This window comes from Hippoglossus hippoglossus, chromosome 14 (genome assembly GCF_009819705.1).
Source record: "Hippoglossus hippoglossus isolate fHipHip1 chromosome 14, fHipHip1.pri, whole genome shotgun sequence".
In the NCBI taxonomy this organism is placed as follows: domain Eukaryota; kingdom Metazoa; phylum Chordata; class Actinopteri; order Pleuronectiformes; family Pleuronectidae; genus Hippoglossus; species Hippoglossus hippoglossus.
The window spans coordinates 9881659-9902181 of record NC_047164.1 but is presented as its reverse complement, the minus strand read 5'-3'; the positions used below and the strand labels follow the sequence as shown (position 1 = coordinate 9902181).

The 20523-nt window shown below is 40.7% G+C and overlaps 2 protein-coding genes across 2 annotated transcripts; both read right to left on the bottom strand.

Annotated features, from left to right (window-relative positions):
• Positions 1 to 977: 977 nt before the first annotated feature.
• On the bottom strand, positions 978 to 7591 carry c14h5orf15 (chromosome 14 C5orf15 homolog). The gene is given in 6 exon segments (XM_034606593.1): positions 978 to 2418; positions 2420 to 2443; positions 2445 to 2471; positions 2473 to 2517; positions 3325 to 4325; positions 7442 to 7591. Coding segments are annotated over 6 exon segments (1251 nt in total). The 5' UTR covers positions 7557 to 7591; the 3' UTR covers positions 978 to 2379.
• A 634-nt stretch (positions 7592 to 8225) lies between these two features.
• Positions 8226 to 17952, bottom strand: vdac1 (voltage-dependent anion channel 1). Its single transcript, XM_034606594.1, has 9 exons — positions 17849 to 17952; positions 15360 to 15429; positions 13647 to 13696; positions 12854 to 13006; positions 12544 to 12596; positions 12160 to 12387; positions 10729 to 10879; positions 9983 to 10040; positions 8226 to 9333 (listed from the first exon to the last, which is right to left on the bottom strand). The coding sequence occupies exons 2-9, from the start codon at positions 15424 to 15426 to the stop codon at positions 9242 to 9244; spliced, it is 852 nt and encodes a 283-aa protein (XP_034462485.1). The 5' UTR covers positions 15427 to 15429; positions 17849 to 17952; the 3' UTR covers positions 8226 to 9241.
• Positions 17953 to 20523: the final 2571 nt, after the last annotated feature.

The following is a 20523-nucleotide window of genomic DNA, read 5'->3' as shown; positions in this document are numbered from 1 at the left end:
TTAGTCTCTCTCTCTCTCTCTCTGCCTCCATCTGTGTTGTCAATCTCGGCTGTTTAATACATTTAAAAGACAGACATGGCGTGATACACTTTTTATACTTTCATGCTGTAAAAGAAATCCCATCTGCTGTTGAACATCCATCTCGCTGGTGGTGTTGTGTTCTGAATATAAGACACACACATAGGGAGACTGTGTTTTTCTGCCCTCTGGGTAACCATGGCACATACCGCATGCTTCCTACCACACACTGTGAGAGAAATATTAAATAGTTGCAGAGTTTTTTCAGCTCAAACTCTCCTTTATTATACTGTCATTATTTGTGTCACACTGACAGGGACAAGCAGTGGAATACCAAATTTTAAAATTGCATTTTTATTAGTGCAGGCGGTGCCTCCTTGCTATGTTGTCTCTTGCTCAGAATACAGTGAAACTCCGCAATCACAGTTTGTTAAAGGACACAGTAGAAAACACACAGGTTTGACTTATCCGCTTATTTGTGTGTGCACACTGCCTCCCTGTGGTGAAGTCACTTACTACACCATTTAGCAGTCTGTAGTGCTCAACACAACATTAGAGGAAAAGTTATGGTCCTTTTACCCATCATGCAACTGCAGCTGCTTTTTTTTTTTCCATTTCAGTTCATCCTTTAGTATTGAAGTTAGAGAAGTGCATATTCGTTTTGTTTTGCAAAGTAGAAATGTGTCAGTTCTAAAATCTAAACTGGATAAACTGCTTTTAAATCTATTAATAGGTTTAACCACTATTTTTTTGGGCTCAACCTCTGAGCCACAGAGAAAGTGAATGTTTTTTCAGATTCCTGTAGTGATGCCAACGTTGAACTGAACATTTACCACATAGAGAGCTGGATCACAGAAGCCTCTGCACTTTAAATACTTTGGATCTCAAACAATCGGTCAGAGGACAAGGACGTTAGATTTATCGCCTGGGCTGGACAAACATGAAAGATAAAGCAAGGCCTCTGTACACAATTTGTGCTTTATTGACAAAAACAAGATTGCACAGTTTCTACTGTTGATTGCAAGATCTGTCATCGCCCACCCTCGGCCCATATTCTACGATGGCACAGTGCAAATCGCATTATCTATCTACCCACTGAATACCTCGTTCACGGACAAGACAGATGGAAACAACTGAGAGAAGGCGACAAAAGACTGATAACAAATATGAGGATTCATGTGGCGGTTACAGCGATTTAACTGAAGGCAAGAGACAGCGACAAAGAAATGGTGCTCGAGAACATTAGGCCACACAGAGCGTGCAAAAAAACAAACTGATGAACGAAAACAGTCCACCAACTTCGTACTTTGACAGAAGGTAGCTAGTTCATTCTTTGTGAGCAGGAGGGAAAACAACGGTCGCTTTTTTGCCACAAATATGATGAAGAATGGTTGATAGAGACTTCACCGAAGTCATAAAAAGCAAAGAGGGCCAGCCCCAGCATTTCTACATAGCAAAATCTGGGCAGAAGAAGAAGAGATACCATATCAGACAAGTTAAATATAAACTGATGAAGAGGGGAAACGTCTGGTAGTAAAAAAAGCTTCTCCCATACACAATCAGTACATTGAAACCTGAACTAAATACAGCATCTGTCTTCTTTTGAATGGCTTAATCACGTGAACATACCCTTCACCTGAAGAGTCCTTTTAACTTGATGCTTAATGCAATCATGAACTTATTGTTACAGAAATTATAAGTTTAAAAATAATCTTGTTAATTTAAAACACAAATATTTCAACTTTATGTCTTTAAATCAAATTACCCAATGTTTATTTTACTTTAACTCCAGTATGCATACGTACACCTTACTAAAGTATGCCTGACACAACAAGTGCTTTGAAAACGAGACAGTGAGTCATTTCCTATCTTGGCCACTGACTGACAGAAAATCTTCATCAATCAATCTTGGGGAAAATATTCAACTGCTATTATTACGTATTATATTATGACCTAAAGGTTACCTTAGCGTGTAAATCTTCGAACTCTTATTTTGATTATTAAATTATATTAAGACAGATTGCAAGAAGAAAATATAGGTGTAGAGGGACCATAAGGCTAAAAACAAAAACAAAGATAAATATATTTCAATCCCAAGCTATCAATTTAAGAAAAACAAAGAGGAAATCATATTAAAATATAAAATATAGGAATAACAGATGAAGAGTAAAAAATAAATCCTGCACATAATTCTATCCGAAATACGACAACACCTCCTTCTCTCCAACTGGCTCGTAAAGCAAGAGAAAGCATCTATCAAGCTCCAGGACAAAGCACAGCGTCGTGACTATGCAACCTGCCGGGAAGAAAGATGGCCGACTGGCTCTGCGCAGGTCCGGACATTGGTCCTGAGAACGTGGATCAAAAAATGTAGTCTCGGGTCATCTTGAGGGACGGCATTGGCCTCGTTGACGTTCTGGTCCACGGCGGTGGTACTCCACATTGTTCCGGGAAACACAGACCGTCCTTCCAGCGCCGACTCTGAGCTAAGAGAAAGATCTGAAAAGAAGACGGGGGGGATATAAAGATAGAAATCAATTAATGTGTGAGTGCTGATCAAGTAAAAATATTCCTTGGTTAACAGGCGAGCAGAAAAGTTGAAAGACTACATAATTGGGAATCCACCACTTCGGCTGTAAGATCCAACTTTACTTTTTATTATAAATTATAAAACCTTCCTCTCGAAAGAAAAATAACTTGTCCCTCTAGAAAGTAAAAAATACCAACTGCATGTTCTTCACCAGGATATTGATCTACAGATGAAATAAATCAAACCACCAGGAGCTTTGTTGAATACCTAAGGAATGCAGTGCTGAGGTTGCTTTTTTTTATGTAGTGTGGTTGAAAAAAACGCAGGAAAAAACGTCAGTGTCATGACCAAATCTCAAGTTGGATATTTACATAAAGCTGCATGTGGCAACAAAGACAAACGGAAACTTAAGATAGTATTTCAGATGTGAAAATATGAAAAACACATCTTAGTGTGCAGTGCAAGCTCCTGAGTCCCAGGATGAAATCTAACTAAATACAAAATTCCTCTAAACCAGTGGTTCTTCCTATATGATTTCAGCTCAATGGACGGGTTGAGTGCTCCCTGCACCTCCCTTCTGATCACATGGAAAAGCTGTCATGTGCTTCTCTGCGTCGTTGTCCACCACATCATTTAACCTTATGCTTAAATTTAGCTCAGCTTTGAGGATTTTCTGACTTTAAGAGCAAATGATTTTTTCCCCCTTATTCCCCTGAACTGCCACTGTGGTGCATGAAGCCAATTTGCTGGCCAGCGGTGGCAATGCCAACACTCACCTTCCTCTTGTTGTGATAGGTGATGTAGATGATGGCCACCAGGAAAGCCAGGATGACCAGATGAAAGAAGAAGTGCGAGTCCTCGTCCTCCGTGTTGTAGCTCTCTACTTCATTGTTATGTGTCACCTCCATCCTGCCTGACTGCTGGTGCGTGCTCAGAGTCTGGTCTTTGTCCTCAACTGCACCATTAAGGTATTCGTTGTCAGTCGTCTCCATATTGTCATTGCTGTCGATGTCGTCGCTCTCTCCGTAGGTTCCGTCATCTTCGTCGTCGTCGTCTTTTTCGTCCTCATCTGGGTAACCATCTAAATCAATGTGGGGTTCTGGTCCTTTCTCAGTGGTCTGCAGCAGGCCCGGTTCAGAGTCCTGCTCTTCGGACGGCTTCAATGCGCTGGGGAGTTTCGTGTCAGAGGCAGGGGGTTCTGGTTTTTCTGTTATAGGTTCAGTTGGTTCGGGGGTTTTCACTGAGGTGGTGGGGACTTCTGCAGGAGTGGCTGAAATGGTTTCAGAAACAGCGGGTTTCTCTGGCGTTTTAACCGTGACAGGGTTACCTGCATCTGGTTTTTGGTCCCCAGCGCTGACGGGTTCTTGCTCCCCAGCGCTGACGGGTTCTTGCTCCCCAGCGGTGATGGGTTCTTGCTCCCCAGCGCTGACGGGTTCTTGCTCCCCAGCGCTGACGGGTTCTTGCTCCCCAGCGCTGACGGGTTCTTGCTCCCCAGCGGTGACGGGGTCTTGATGTGTATCTGCAGAGGTCGCAATGAGGGTCATTTGATGCACATTCTGATCAGGCATTTTTGGGTCAGTGGAAGGTGTCTTGTCGTCTTTGTGAGGCGCTGTTTTTGCTGGTGTGGAGCCATCGTCAACAGTTGTTGTAGTGTTTTTGGGCTCTGTTACAGTTGTGTTGCTGTGCTCAGGCGGCGACGTCTCTACCTCACTTGTGTCCTTCTTGGCGATGGTCACATTTTGAGATCCAATTCCCATCAGATTATCTTCTTTGTGTTCTGTCAAGTAAGAGGAGAACATTATATATTAGGTTACTAAAATGAGGCTGACAAAATACAACTTCTTTCACTTGAACATATCAACTTGAAAAGCATAAACACTAAGGGGTATATTTATTATCAATCAAAGTAGGAGACTTCACTCCCTACACTTTCTGGCTAATAAGGCAGTTTGCACTCTCTCAACAGATACCCACTGTGATCACACCAGCACCTACGACAGGGAAATGAGCTTAAAATGCTCGTGGGCAAAGCAGTAAACATTCCAGCAATTCCAAGTGGCCAATTGTACTAAACAGCAGCTTGATTGTGTGTGATTGTGTGAAAACATGCCCTCCTCCCATGACCACAACCAACAATGAGGTATTATGTTTTGAGACAGTTTTTCTCCTTTAAGAAACAATGCGACGTGTTATTGAATAGAATACTGTCAGCCCCCCACATCATTTGATTTAACTCACTGCAAGATAGTTCATCCCATGAAAGATCTTTTATAAAGGGGGTTTGAATAAAGGTCAGTGTCAGCCAGGTTTTCCGATTTTTTTAGCCTGTTTATAAAGTTTACAGTCTAACTGACCTAATGTTTTCTGTTTCATAATAATTTTGGTTGCACCTTTAAATGAAAGTTGAAGTTGTTGTGTGCATCTGGCCAGCTTTCCTGAATCAATGACACCATTTAACCGTGTGTCAACATTATTACATCCTGTGGGACGAGGAGGCGTTGCTAAGGACGGGAGGACAACACTAGGGACTTGAAGTGCAGAGCAAGACGAACACACTAGAACAAAGGGACTATTCATATCCATGGAGCACGGGCAGCATAAATAATCATCGGTGAACAGGAGATCTTTGTGGCAGTAACAGTCATTGGCTTTGCAGCATGAAGCAGCGTACTACAGCAAATTCAGAGTTTTGAGGGCAGACAGCTGGATCCCACCTGACCAATATTATTATTGAAAAAGCATGTTTGTACCATGTTCTGAAATCACACATCTCATTTCGTGTGATGGAGAATCTTCCTCCTCTATAAACTTGCACTCTTTAGGCTCTTGAGACCGTTTTATTCAGATTGGACCACTGTGATATCTGTAAAATCACTTTCAGCACTAGCTTACTGCAAATAAACTTATAATAAACCCCTTAACAGTTAGCAAATGATAATTTTACTTCAGGCATAATAAATGGTTAGCAGGTTAGTGGCTGATCAAGCGATCATCTTCCCTCAGTAGTTTTGTTCCTTGCCTTGCTCAACAGTGACAAAACACACAAGGAGAAAATCCTGAACAAACAGTGTTTATGTAACGGTAAGCAGTTTATGTTATTTTAAATACTTAAACTACTTCTTATGTAATTCCAGGAAACAAAAGAGATTGTGTGCGTTAAATATCCAATAAAAAAATGTTTACTAATTCTACAGAAAATATTCTATTCATGATCATTTATTGTTTTGTGTGTATTGTTGTGCCTCAGTGCATTTATATCACAATAATACTTGCAAAAATAAGATGTATGAGTGAATAAAATGAGTGGTGTCATATTATGAAGAGGAAATACACCAGGGACTCCAATTTCCCCAAAGGAACACAATGACAATAACAGGCGGTAACATGATATCCAGTCATTGATATGAAGAGAATGGACGCACACAGCTGAAGAAATCCACCTTAACAGAGTTGGCCTACATACGCTGTTCAGCCAAAGTCCAACGCCACTGAGATCAATTTTACAGGCGAGGCCGAGGCCCTGTTTCCTTGCAGGCAAACGACTAAAGGGGTTTTCTGTAATGAGTGTTGGGGGCTCCTGGACTGGGGTTAGTTCAGAGCGGAGATATATGACAAGAACATCTGGACCGAGTCACTATCTGCCCACATCACTGCAGCTCGACTCAAGTGTCGCCTGAGGGGGATCACAAAGTACACCATAGACTTTAGAGACCATAGACGTTAAACTGGTCCCAGTGACCTTTATGTCTCACCTTGAAACAAAAGGTGATCAAGGTTTATCTATCTGAGCCCCCACATTACGGAGATCGTTTCCTATTGAACTTTAGTTTAGTTCACACAACATAAAAACAAAATACATAAACGATCTGTCAAAGAAAAACCTATAAAATCCTCATTTTAGGTTATGTATTAGTATTAAAGACAAATATATTAGTATGAGAGAAACAAATACAGAGAGGGAAAAGTATAGTATATACAGAATAAATCGAGGAGCTAATTGTCGATTGTTAATCCAATGTTTCAACAGCAGAACATTCAAGTCTCTTCATGTATGAACTATGACACAGAGGAATGCAATAAATCCACATGTCATTCCACTGGATCACTGACCTCGGGATGTTTTACATAACGGCAGATTCTTAGCCTAGTTTCAAAATTAATGTGAGATAACATCTAAACAACTAAAGCAATGATGTGAATCTGAGTTTATAGAACAAATGTACAGATTTGAAACGACACAGTTCTCTAGCTCTCTTTAGAATCATTCAAAGTTTTTCTTGAAATTAAAGATTTACACATAATTACAATTTCTCTCTCTTTCTGACACTGACTAATCATATTCAAGTGTTGTATATATATATATAAAGTTGTTATATTATCAGTGACTACAGGTTTAAGCTGAAGAAAAATATGCCTGCCTCTGTAATGGAGTCTTGTTATGACTCAAGTGTTTCTGTAGTTTTCCCACAGTGATTTCAAAACACGTTTTAACTCACAGAACTGATTTGTATTGAAATAGTTTATGAAATAACATCTAAACAGACACATGAATATGGTAATGACGTGTTATCAAGTCAACATCTAGCGAAGGGACCTTTTCCAAACAAGAACAGAGTCGTGACATTTGCCAGTTCTTCGGGGAAACACTTTGTTAAACCGAACTAAGATTCACGGATAAAGTATAAAGGTCGAAAAAAAGTAAGATGTCATGACTTTCTTGGGGCCGCTCGTCGCGTGAAACCGCGGTTGTTAGCCTGACGCGCTAGCCAACAAGCTACACGAACGTCATCTCTCCGCCGCTGGCTAGCGGCTAGCTCGCTAACTAGCATTCCTGGTCGGTCGGTGGTTTGACAACACGCCTCATCTCAGATCATTCAAACATGTCGGACCAACCTGTCGTGTTTATAGGAGCTGACAGACAGCCGCCGGCCAACAGCTGCAGTAGAATCACGAGAGAGAGAGCGCACACGGTTCTGCTGCTGCGACCCATCGTCCTGAGCGTCGCCATGTTGGTGAGTGAGTGAGTGGAGGGGCGTGGTTTAACATGGCGACACACAAACACGCACACACACACGCAGGGAGAGTTGACAGACAGGAAGTAACTTCACCCGGAACCTAAAATAACTTAAAGTGTTAAAAGTTGCCCAATCTCTAATTTTCAGCGATATAAAAGAGAGACTTTTATGAGGCTATGTTTGTTTTTATTTGGAAAATTTACTCATAGTTCCTGTTTGTAATGTATCTATACGTCTATGCCATAGACCGTAAATAAAGATGGACGCCATGACGGTGCTGCAAAAGTGATGCCGCGTTCCATTAAGCCCAATTCCTGTTTCTGCATTAAAGCTACGCCGTAGCCCCCAAAAATGTAACTACGCTTCGGGGCGACGTAGACCACAAGAGCTGTGATTGGTCCGCTTGGTAGCATCGTATCTCCGGCAGTCTTGCCGCCATTTTTGAATTGAGTTGAAGGAACGAACAAAGACGACGTCTTTCTTTTCTTCGTTGTTCATTTCTTTTAGGAAAGGTGATTGCTCTTCAACATCTATCAGCTCGATCCGCTTATATATATATATATGTAGCTGTAGCTATAGAGTGATACAAGTTGAAGTTATAATCACTGGATGCAGGTGTTTATCTGACAAAAGACACAGGAACAAATACAATCAGAAACTGGTCCAGTTTGTTCTTCATATTTATTATTCAGGGAATGACAATACTGCCAAGTACACCAAGCATGATTCCCATGACCAGATTTGGAAGACTACCATTTCCTGTCCAATATATTTGTCCTTTCTCCTGCTAAGAATGAACTTATCCAGAGAGTTTCAACTGTGTGCACGATACGTTTCCTTTCATTTGCTCCACTATAAAGGATCTGACTGGTCTTTGCCTTCGCTAGACTTAATAGTTAGATTTAACTCTGCAAGAATGTCAATAAAATAATATTCTTTTTACTATATGTAACAAAAGACATGAATCACACCAAATGCACTGACACAAAAGACAAGTGAGACGAAAACACAGGACGTACACACTGGGGTGTAGTGTCTCTTTGAGCTACTGACAGCCGCTTGCATCAGGGACAACTAACGCTTCCCATTGTATAACGTGTCCAGACAAATACAAGAGCTCTCCAGTGCAATAGTGATAAAATTAAAGTATTCACCACAACACCTGTTGAGTGGGGAGTGCTTACTGGCGCTATGTAACAGCACCATCTGGTGTTGTAACTATTTAACTGTACGTTAAAGGTGTCAAACCCAGTTTGCATTTAGGGCTGACCTACTTCTGATCTTCCCTTTTATCTGCATAAGAAAAGAAGATAGAGACACACAGATTAAAACATTGTGTAAGAATGTAGTGAGATGACAAAGAGTGAGGCCAACATAGGTGTACTCCAGGCTACTTTTCCCTTGCAAGCTACACAATTCAAGATAAATGCTTGTAGTTTTGTTCTGAACCGGGGTCTTTATGGTCAAAATATACTGCTCCCTTAAAGTGGTCCTTTAAACGTGGTAGATCGTCTCTGGGACGATTGAACCTTTATGATGTCTCGCTTCCAGCTGTAACAAGTCTAGGGGAATCAAGGATTTTGTGAGGGCTAACTAATCAAAACAGATTTGGAATTTTTTTTTAAGTTGGGGAATGCGTGTGTGCTGGGAGGACTGGAAGAGCATGGGCCTCATCTTCCTATGCTTGGAACTCGAGGCCGAGACCAAGCTTGTGGCCACCGGCGTTGATGTTCTTGCCGTCGAGGAGAGCAGAGAGTGTCAGCTTGATGCCTGCAGGAACACACATCAGGATAAATCATGCACAGACAAGGAAATTGTGATTAAATGTATAAATACTTTCAAACTTTCCAAACATTACTGAACTAGTCCAGTGCCAACTGACTGAAGATTCCACCTCTACACTCAATCTTGATCCAGAATTAAATTGCTAATCCCGTCTTTCTGTGATGTATGTTGTTGCTGTTACCTCTGCCAAGGAGGTTGTTTTCATTCCTGTTCGGTTTTTCTCTGTCAACAGAATTATTCAAAACCTACTGAACCATGTTGGGGCATAACCCAAAGAGAAACCCGTTAAAATTAGGAGTGAATAAAACTTTTTTTTTTACACCTTCTTTAACATGGTGAGAAATGGCATTTTGGTAAATTTCAAGTAAGTAAATCACCAACCAGCCTTAGCTGTGCATCATTCTCGTCCTGAAATTTACTCTTTTGCAAAAAACATACTGTTCTTTTTGCCACAAAAACTCTACTGAAAAGCCATAATTTGATCAAGACCTTGTCTTAGATTATGACTTGTATCACATTTTTGAAAATCCTGGTTTAATGCTATTTTAGTTTATAATATTGTCTCAAGTACTTAGCAAATGTTGAAATATTGTTGTCTTATGTAAACATAACGTTTCATACAGTCTGCACTCACCTGGCTTCAGAGTCTGAGTGTAGCCCAGGCCCACGAGGCTGGAGTTGTTCACCTTCGCCTGTGTGAGAACCACAGAGGAAAAAAAAATTATACAGAGAAAAACTCATATTACTAATAGATGGCATTGATTATATTGTATCTAATTTAATGCCTGATCTCAGCTAAATGTCAGCAAAAACTAAGCTATGGTTTATATGAAACTGAAACTGAAAAGTCACCACTAACAGTTTCAGTTCAGAGTGATATGAAGGAGATGTTATTAACATGCTAATAATGTTTTTTTTTTATAAAATGACACTGACAAACGAAACAGCCATTCACACTAATTGGCTCTGCTGCAAGTGGGATTTAAGGACTAATGTGACAGACAGGACTTAATAAGCCTTTACTCTGGCAGACAGACTCCTCCCACGAGGCTGCTCTCAGACTCTGCTAAGTGTGATGTGCTCACATGGACTCATGTCCATCATGCCAAGTTGGTCAGCTAGGGAGGACATGCAGCAAAGACAGTGACCCAGATTTAAATAGGGCAACATGACCAGTCGGAGTCAATCTTTGTTTGTGCAGTTGATTCCCAGACTGTCTCTAAAACAAGAAAAAAAACGGAACAGCTAAAAAGGTCTAAACAAAAACAGGAAGGAGCTGGTTTCATTGGCTTCTTCACTGTGTGAAACCTGAGCGAGCATGACATCAAGCTGTCTACACCACAACTTAAGTCACTACTTGGGTTTAAAAACACTACTCACAGAGAAGGATGCATCAGGATCAATCTGATACTTGGCGGCGATGCCAAAGCGGGTGTTGCTGTTTCCAGCAGTCCAGGCCAGGTTGACGGCCGTCTCCAGCTGGTCGTTCACCTTTTGGTAGATGGAGCCACCGAACTCAGTACCATCATTTCTGAGACAAAAAACAACAGCATAAATTTAATGCAACAATTAAGCTGGTGATGTTTTCTTCTCAGGTGGACAAATAACAGTTATACATTTGCTACTGACAGTAAAGGGTAATTTATTAGTATTGTGCACGTCTTTAACAGACCTCCATAGTTGACAGCACTAATACAAAGCCTGTGTTACACTTCATGAGACCTCACATCACCACTTCAGCTGTAGACTGACACAGAAAGACGTGTGCAAGGAGGAACGCAGCGAGAAACAAGACTAAGACTGTCCCTCTCTCTCCCTCTGTCTGGCATTACCTCACTCTGCCTTTTAACTCAGGCCCTTCATGTCTGCCAACTATTCACTTCATCTCACTTGCAACCCAGCAAATCCCATCACTTGGGTGTAAAAATAACTGCCAGGCACCTGGGTGAACAGCAGACAGCCAAGCGGGCAACAAGTTAGTCAGCCAGACAAGGACAGGAGTAGAATGACCGTCTGGCGATGTATGCCTCCGCCTACCTGTCAAGTTTTTTTCCCCATTCTTCCCTTTCCCTTCCTGAATTATGGCGCTCAATAATGGATAGAAAAGTGTTTTTGCAGAACATTATGAAGTTACAGCAAAGTTGACCTTTTAGATATAAATGATATCCCGTCATCATTCACCCTGTTAGACATTTGTGTTAAATTTGTCAATTCATTCTTGAGTTATAGCTAAAATTATTCTTTGTGAGGTCACAGTGACCTTTGACCACCAAATTCAAATCAGCTCATCCCCAATTGCATGTCAAGCTTTGTGCCACATGTAATAAATCCCCTCCTGTTATTCCTGATATAATGCTTTCAGGGAAAGGTGTTGGACGTGAGTTCACACTATCCTTGACCTTTCGCCACTAAAACCTAATCAGTTCATCCAAGAGTCTAAGTGAGTTAAATCCTTTCACGTTCACAAGAATGGGACGGACAAATGGACAACCTATTTACATGAAGCCTTCGGCCTCAGCTGTCGTTACCATTGAGCAATGATAACATAGTGCGAAGGCTGCAGTCTGGTCAAGGTTTATGGGCTGGATTCACTTTTTACCACAAGACAGAAACACGAACTTAGCATCAGAATGTAAAAATCTATTTTTAGCTTATTATTAAAATGAAAAAACTAAAACATTCATGCATCTATAATGGATTCAGGGTGCAACTAAGTGCTTAACTAAGTGCAAGGCTGTATTGATTCACAATAGTAAACTGGAACTACACTGTGTGGTAAAAGAACATGTCAATCTGCTCATGTCATCTTACACATTCGTGTGGAGCTGGAACTCATCAGTCTTGTATCCAACTGCGAAGTTGCTCTGGGTGATCCTGTTCCTGCCCGCCTCGAAGGTCATCTGGTAGCCGGCCAGCCAGCCCTCATAGCCGACCACTGCTGCACCGTGGATGGCTGTACCATTAATGTCATGGTTGACGTCACAGCCAAGGTTAATATGGTCGCACTTGTAGCCTGACTTGATTTTGCCGCTCTTCTTGCTGGCAAGAAGCAAGGGAGAGGATGGAGTATTAATGCACTGGTGATCTATGAAATTTGGCCTTTGTTATTTCCCAACTGTCGCAACTCGTATTATATATCAGAGCAAGCAGTTAAACCAAACTCCATTTTCAGAGCCCTCATTCAATGTTCCTTACCCAGTGTTTGGTGAGAAAGAGGAATCAAATGTCATCTTCAGCCCCTTAGCCAACTGCGGAGAAGGAAAATTATTTTACAAACAGTACATCCACTACTTAAGTAACAGACCTTTGTGAACACAGAACTGGGATGTGACTAAAGAAATTAGATTTTGAAGTTGGACATTAGATGTCCCTACAATTAGCCTAAAACAATCAGTGCATCTTGCGGATGTTTTGTTTTTAGAATCCACAAATACCATGTCAACAGCGACACAAATCATATTTTTAATGTAAAACGATTTTCTTGGCCGTGTACACCGTCACCAACCTGGTCTTCGACGGTGATCTCGGTCCCCAGGGTGTTGTCGGTGTTCCATTTCTCCGTGAAGGTCAGTCCGTGCTCCGCCCACTTGTACTTGGTCTCCAGGGATCCTGCGACCTTGCTGGTCTCAGTGTTGGCAGAGCCTGTGCTGGTGAACTCCTGTACATCATAGAATAGGTGGCAGTTTGGTACAGACAGGTTAATTAACTGGAATGTCTTGTTCCAAAATCTATTTGTGTTAGGTGTTAACTTGTTCTGTGCTTAGACAGTGATGTAGTCATGTAGACCTTCTACAAATACTGTCTGTAACCAGCCTGTAATAATAATAAGCCATTAATCATCAGAAATAAAGTTTAAAAACCTTACGACAGACAGGTCTTGGACAACAAATGACATGAAACTAGACTTTGGTGTTAATCTCAATCTGATTTTTAATCTGAAACAATAAACTAACAATAATGTTATCCCAAAAAACTGAGGAGGCATTTCTAAGGTAAAAAAAAAAAACTATTTAACAACAACAAATGAAAACAGTTAGAATGTCAGTTTCAGTTTACAAAGAAGCAGGAGTATGTATACCCTCACTTTTATATCCTTATAAAAGGCAAACATATTTTTCTCTCTACACTCTTTAAATGCATCAGTCAGGCAGCAGAAGTCAGAGCATCCTGCAGCAATGTTAACGAGATCAGATAACCTGCCTGTCTACTATCAGCCAAGAGCCTCTTAAACTATGATAGGATGGCTGCAGTCTGGGGTGGTGGCTCTGATAATCTGATAATGACTGGCAACGACTTACCAGTCCATTGTCCGACTTTGTTTTCAGGTCCAGCTTGATGAGCCCGAAGCCTGTAACAGACAGGATTTAACAAAATTAGAGATTATCAAGATGATGTCTGGATGACAACACAAAGATTATTATTAAAATGCAGCAGGCTTCTCTACCTCATGCACATGCACTGGGTAGCCCTCAAAACAAGTGCCACCTTAATACCAATGTTATTAGTCATTACTCTTCAGGATTTTCTATTAATACACATCTTAAGAATCGCTTCATGAATATAACATCTTACTGAACCAAGTCATTAATATTTATCTGTATAATACCCACTTATCAGCCTCTAGACTTCATTTAAAGCTACTGACTTAATGTGCGCATTGATTTGATCTGTGAAAGCATAAGAGGTGTCGGTTATGAATAATAACTTGAGGGCTTCACACTACTAAGAGATTAAAACCCGACCGATTGGACTTTTGGGGGCGATGCTGATATTAGGGAGTGAAATATTTCCGACAAGATAGATCGGAAGATATATGTAAATAAAGAAATGGGCAATGATTCCTAAAATGTTATCAACCCCATATGACAAAGAAATGTAATGAGGTTTGGTATTTTACAGTTTAACCATAAACTTTATTATAAATAACTTCCTGCTGCTGCAACAAGCAGAAATTCTCTAGATATCAAGTTGACATAAATAGAGCCACACAGCTTTGTGTATACACAAAACACACCTTAAGGACAATTGTTCTAACTGCAGGTTCAGTGCTCCACCTCAACATGTGTTCAGCTAGTGGTAGGATTTTGAGTAAAATAACTGGTTGAATTACTTTCATTTGGCTTTCTGGTAAACACTGAGAGGAAGTGTTGCAGTGAATCTTGCAAGAAATCTCCTTGATTACTTCACAGTACAACAGCAGTACAGATGGTGCTGTTCTTCTAGGGCAAAGACTAATAAAACATGAAATATTTCTTCCAAAGGAAGAGGGTATACAAAAAACAATATAATGCCTAGAAATCTATTACAGCTAAAAAGCTAAGGAAAAACATCAACTGAAGAAAGTAATAGGCAATGAAATGAGCATTAGTACTAACAAGGTATAACCTCAGGCAGCTAGTAAAGGCTGTAAAAACTGTTATATTATGATTTCTTTGACTTTGGAGGAGATTTATCAAGTCTTAAAGCCACAAGTGAACACAAGACAAGCTGTGCTTTATTTGCGTGAAAAGGGCAAAGACAACATGAGCTTGTGTTTCTCAATTTGATCTCAAAGTCTGTGAAACTGAAAGCGTTTCATAATGTGTTTACTTCATAGTCTGACTGATTTCGGTTTTCGAAAAATGTATTGTTCTGTACCAGAGGTGTGTGTCACCTCTTCAGTTACACCGGAGATATTCAGACTCTAGCTGGCAAAATGAGTCAAATAGGGACAACAAAAGTCAGTGGTGCATATATTCCAGTGGCTTTGCTGCTTGTATTAACTTTTCATAGCTGCAAGCTAAGCACAGTGTCGCTGAGGAAACAGATTGACAGCTGCAGGGGCACAGGTGAGCAAGGAGGCCATAACCCATGTGATGTATGTGGCATGTGTTTTTAAAATGGGTGACGGATCAGGTTGCGGGACACATGTTATAGGGTCTGTGTGGGTGCGGATTTGACTCGGCGATAATTGGGGGTAAAGGGTCAGGTCCGGTGTGGACAGGTGCTGGTTTGGGCTGCTTGGTGCTTACCATATCCCTTAGTAAAAACATCCCTGGCAGACTTTCCAAGGTCAATGTAGGTGGGAGGTACAGCCATTATCTGCAAAGAGAAAAAGAGATGATCAAGGCTGTGACAAGGTAAAACAAGGCTGTGTCACAGCTTTAGGACAGCCAGCGTGCTCAGTAACACAATAGAGGACAGAGGTCAGAGGTCAGGAACAGACGGACAGGTCAGATGTGAGGTGTTTGGGCAGAGAGCAGTGCTGTTGAAAGGGAGAAGGCGGAAGAAACAGAAGGATACGGATGGATTGTAAAAGGTACAGATCTAATGAAGTTAGTGTCTCACATGAGCAGAGTGACTCACACTCGAGCAAGCAAATTCCTTCAAACCTGCGTTCCTGACAGTACAGAGAGCAGCTTGTACATGCAAATGTCACACTTGGCATTAGCCCTTCATTTCCATTCTGATGATTTAGTCATATTTAGTCTCTCGTGCATAGCCTTTGTCTTTCCTTTTCCTGAAAAGCCTGTTGTGCAAGATGTGTGTATTTCATCATTAGACGAGATGTGGGCTCCATTTTTTAAGAGCACGACAGTTATCACAAAGTAGCAGTTACGCAGACTTGTTGATAACATACATAAGCATATTGATAGAAGATAAGAGCAGGAATACGTGCAGTTTACCAGTTGAATAGGATCATCTGAGTGTATAATTTCTCAATGACTATATATTTAATCCCCCAAATGAAGACAAATTTACAGTATTGCAGTATAGGTTTATGTGAGATTTTATACAGTTTAGTACTACGTAAAGTTGAGCACAAAAACATACACTTGTACTCGGTAATATTAGAAACTCTAAAAAATAAATTTTCTATTAAAATAATTGTAAAAGGAGCAGAGGCTTAGCTAAGGGTAGCTCAACTTCAATGACTAATCATCACTAGTGCATCAAGAGTGTGTTTAAACATCCCTGTCCATTTATTTATTAAGTTTTAGAGCAAACTCACTTCCCTCTTTTACTCCAAATATATCAGGACTAAAACATATCCTGCATCGTTACCCCATCTCAAATATCTAACACTGCACCCACCACAGTTTGGGTTTTAGAAACTGTAAAACATTATCTGCTCTGGCACAACAGATGCACGTCTCTCCCAGGAGAGTGGGCGGCTGTGGGGGAGGTAGAGGCCAACTAACCACATGACCATGGTTCGATCCTCACCAACTCCAGTCAGCATTCAGAAGTGTCCTAGGGCAAGATACTGAGCACTAAAAATTGCCCCTGAAGCACTGTATGGATGACTGTGTGTGTGAACTTGTATTTTAAAGCTCCTTGAATAGTCTGACAGTGTAAAAAATACAGTCTGTTTACCATATTCTAAGGCCTCCATCCAGATCCACCCTCCCTGAACTACTCAAGTTACACCCACCTCCGACCTGCCATCTGAACCCGGTCATCATGGGTAAATTACGGTCATAGGGAATCACTTCTGGACTACGGAAGCTGACTAATGTCACGCATCTGCAATGCCCATTAACACACATAAATAGCTGGCACACCTAACAAATACACCCTCCTACAACTGGGTGGTTTCATGGCTGTCATTCATGGACACAGGCAGAAGTGTCACAGGCCTTGCAGGACATAGGACCAGGATACTCTTAGATATGTGCTCGCCTGAGGACTGAGGGGTCCACTCTGTATCTGAAGAAAACCTTTCAACGCCTGATTTTTAACTCGTTTAATCGGATGTTGTCCGTTTTCAATGCTTTATTTTATGTTATCTTTCTTATTTTTGTTTTGTTCTGTGCATTCCTATGAATTCTATAAAGTTGTTTAGGTAAGTTCTATAGAAATGACGTTTTATTGTTATTACCATCACGTATAACAAATGACTTTGAAAAGATGAGGACCATGCATGACATGTTACACTTGAATTAGCATCTAACTTCCTCACTGTCCTTCAGCCCTCACTCAGGTTGTAGGCTAATTCAGGGACATCCATTTGTGAGAAAGGCCTGTAATCGATAAGACCTGTAATCGATACTCTAATCGATCAATAGAGTGAATGGTTATTTGACTCCGGAGGCGGGGGCGGCGGCGGCAGCAGCATCCCTCTGCCCTCCACTGCTAACAGATTAGCATTAGCTGTCCGTCAAGGTGGGCAGCGGGCAAGTGGGTAAAACCTGCGGCAGGTTGACGCACACGAAGCCGGTAACGTGACAGGAGGGAGAAACCAGCTAAGCTCCTTCGTCACTTGCTGCCTGAGCACCGTCCACCGCACTGTCACTGCCCAATGGCCGCACCGCGGCACATTAGCCGCTAAGCTAGCAGCAGCAGTAGTGGGCCTAGCATCCCTGCGGCACGAGCTGCATCCCGCTCCGGGTTGATAAAACCACGGATGGAGGCGGCGGACGGACCCGCCGCTCTGGAGCTCCGGACCGGGGCAGAGCGGCGGACCGACCACCTGAGTCAGCCGCGTGTTATTGACAGAAACAGAAGATGTGAGACGTACCTCCGTGTGTCCCTGTCCCGGCAGAGAAGGAAGGAGCCTGTCAGTCAACCGCACAAAGAGGAGAGCAGGGGGCGGGCCGTGACGCCACGCACGTAGCGAGTCCCGCAACCGGTCAGAGAGACGTCGAGATGGTTCCCCCCACCGTGCTTCCTCCGTTCGTCTTCAGCCTGTGGTCAGAGGAGGAAACAGGCTGCAGAGAACTCAGTGTCTGGATGTAGTTTTGATTTAGAGATTTAACACCTTTACATATATATGATACATAACTTCAAATAAAATATAATGAAATTATAATAAAAATATAAAATATATAATTGGTTCATAATACTTTAGCGTATTCAGTTATTTATACAAAATGTACATATAGGTTCAACATGACAACAAGTAAGTAAAAGCATCTTCACATGAACCAAACCATTACAACGTGTCAGCATCAATAACAATCCAATAACATAGCCTTATAATACTGCTACTACTACTACTACTTCTACTACTATAATTATTATAATAATAATAACAAAACAATAAAATAATTGTTGTTGTTATTATAAGTGTTACTATTAATAGCTTTTGCTTAATGATGACATTGACGTTTGAAACCCTAATTGATCTATTTTTTTCTGAAAGACTAATCTGTGTGTGCTTTTATGTAAAATTCTGAATCCACACCAGTTGTTTGTATCAGCATATTTCTTTTTTTTTTAAAAAGGGAGTTGATGCTTCATATTGAAGGAAAATCTACTGACTGTTTGCTGTTTTCTTGCAGGCTTATATTTTCCCTTCAGGATGAATTAGGTTCTAATGTAGCCTTATATTAGTTATGAAGAGGCTTCAGATATTCTACGATCTTAATATAAATACTTTATGGCTCAGTAAAGTAAAGCACTGCAGAGAACTATAGAAATCATAGAAGGGCTATAAACAAACAAATACTTTATCACTTTGGCAACATTAATGTAGCAGTTTTCTTATTTTCTATCTCTTTACCCTCTTGCCATCCCTCAAGTTACTTCCGGAAATGACAGCAGGTGAACACTCTCGCTTCACAGTATTCTCTCTGGTAGCCCATTGGCCGTGCGTTACCTTGACGCAGGCGCAGTTCACTCCGGCATCACGCAACTCCCGCAGCCTCACCGTGATAAAACATCCTCGTCAGCAGCTGACCGCAGATCAGCTTCCTGCACCCTCACCGTTAATCTCATCCCATCATGCAGTTCACTCAAACTGATCCTGGACGTGAGGACACGCCTCACAGCTGTAATGTTACATCACATCTGTACAGAGCTGAAGGAGAAGATGTTGACCTCTACTGTTTTACAGAAAAACATGTTACCTTTTACACAATTACCTTTTCTTGACACCCGTTGCTTTTGATGCTGCATTATATTTGATTTAAAAATAGGTTTTGAATTTAAAAATATAATGCTACAGATGCTTTATAAAACAAAGACTACAAAGTGGTTCAGCTGCTCCAGCTACAACATGAGAATGATGTTGACCTTACAGTGCAATAGTAATAAAAGTGCCATTATATATATATACTGAGTTGGATTCTTCTGCTGCAAAAAAACTGGTGTTACTTCAATTTACACAGCAATGATAATACTCATGTACTTTTACTTCATGTATGGCCTGTTACACATTAGAGATTTTTTTTAATCTAATAGATTAGTACTGTTACTAGTTTAGTTTAATTCAAAGGTCTGACTATTTCTTCTGTCTTCCTCACTTATAATATAAAGGTTACAGATGCATTTCCCTGATGTAATATATTGAGAAAATATCACTTGATATCACACATTATACTTGATTCTCTTTATAATTGAGATATTCACTGAGTATGAAGTGAACTAAACCACATGACATTTTTTAGTCTGGATAGTTTTATTGTATAAAATATGAGATACTGAGACTGACATCATTTAAAAAATGTCAAATTTAAATGGCAGGTAACGAAGTTGTGTCAAAACAAATTGAGATTTTAACTTTATCCTCTCTCAATCTTCTTTCTGTGAAAGCAGAGCTGGGTTGTGAAAGTTGTCGCAGTTCTGTTTAATTTTGTGTGCAGGATTCTGCAGAAACACAGCGATTGTGGTTGAGTTTGGGGATCGTTGCCAAAACCTGAAGGTGCTTTCCTTCACATCGGGTGCAGCTGGCAGCAGAAAACTTACAGCGTTCAAACCGAACCACTTTCACCCATAACTTACCTATTTTTATACTTTCCTCTGCTTCTTATTCACTTCAGTTTCACAGGACTTTTTATTTATTATATATCAGAATCAAAGTGGCATGAAATGAAACAACCCCTGCCTGATGTAAAAGAGCTCAATTAAATACCCTCAATTAAATATAGCTGTCCATTATCAGTGGATCAGTAAATTATAACCTTGTGCATCTTATAATGTAAATTATATTATGTTAGAGTAACAGGGCTGATTATAAAATAAATAGTCCATACAGCCAGTAGATGTCAGTGTTGGTAACAACCTGAATAAAGTCCCTTGCATCAGTAAACTTGAGGTATTTCAGAGAAACCATTGCACTGTGACGCAGACGTCTTCTGTCTGTTTTAAAATACAATTTAAATTCTTAAATGTCTGATCCAAAGTTTCACCTAGGAAATGTCTCAGCAACATTTTGTAAACTGATTTGCAAATCTTTAAAATACCTTTTTCATA

Coding starts and splice junctions, on each gene's coding strand:
- vdac1 (XM_034606594.1), bottom strand. CDS start 15,426: ATGGCTGTACCTCCCACCTACATTGACCTTGGAAAGTCTGCCAGGGAT. Junction 13,697..15,359: donor TGTTTTTACTAAGGGATATG/GTAAGCACCAAG, acceptor TGTCTGTTACAG/GCTTCGGGCTCATCAAGCTG. Junction 10,880..12,159: donor TTCCAGCTCCACACGAATGT/GTAAGATGACAT, acceptor TTTTTGTCTCAG/AAATGATGGTACTGAGTTCG.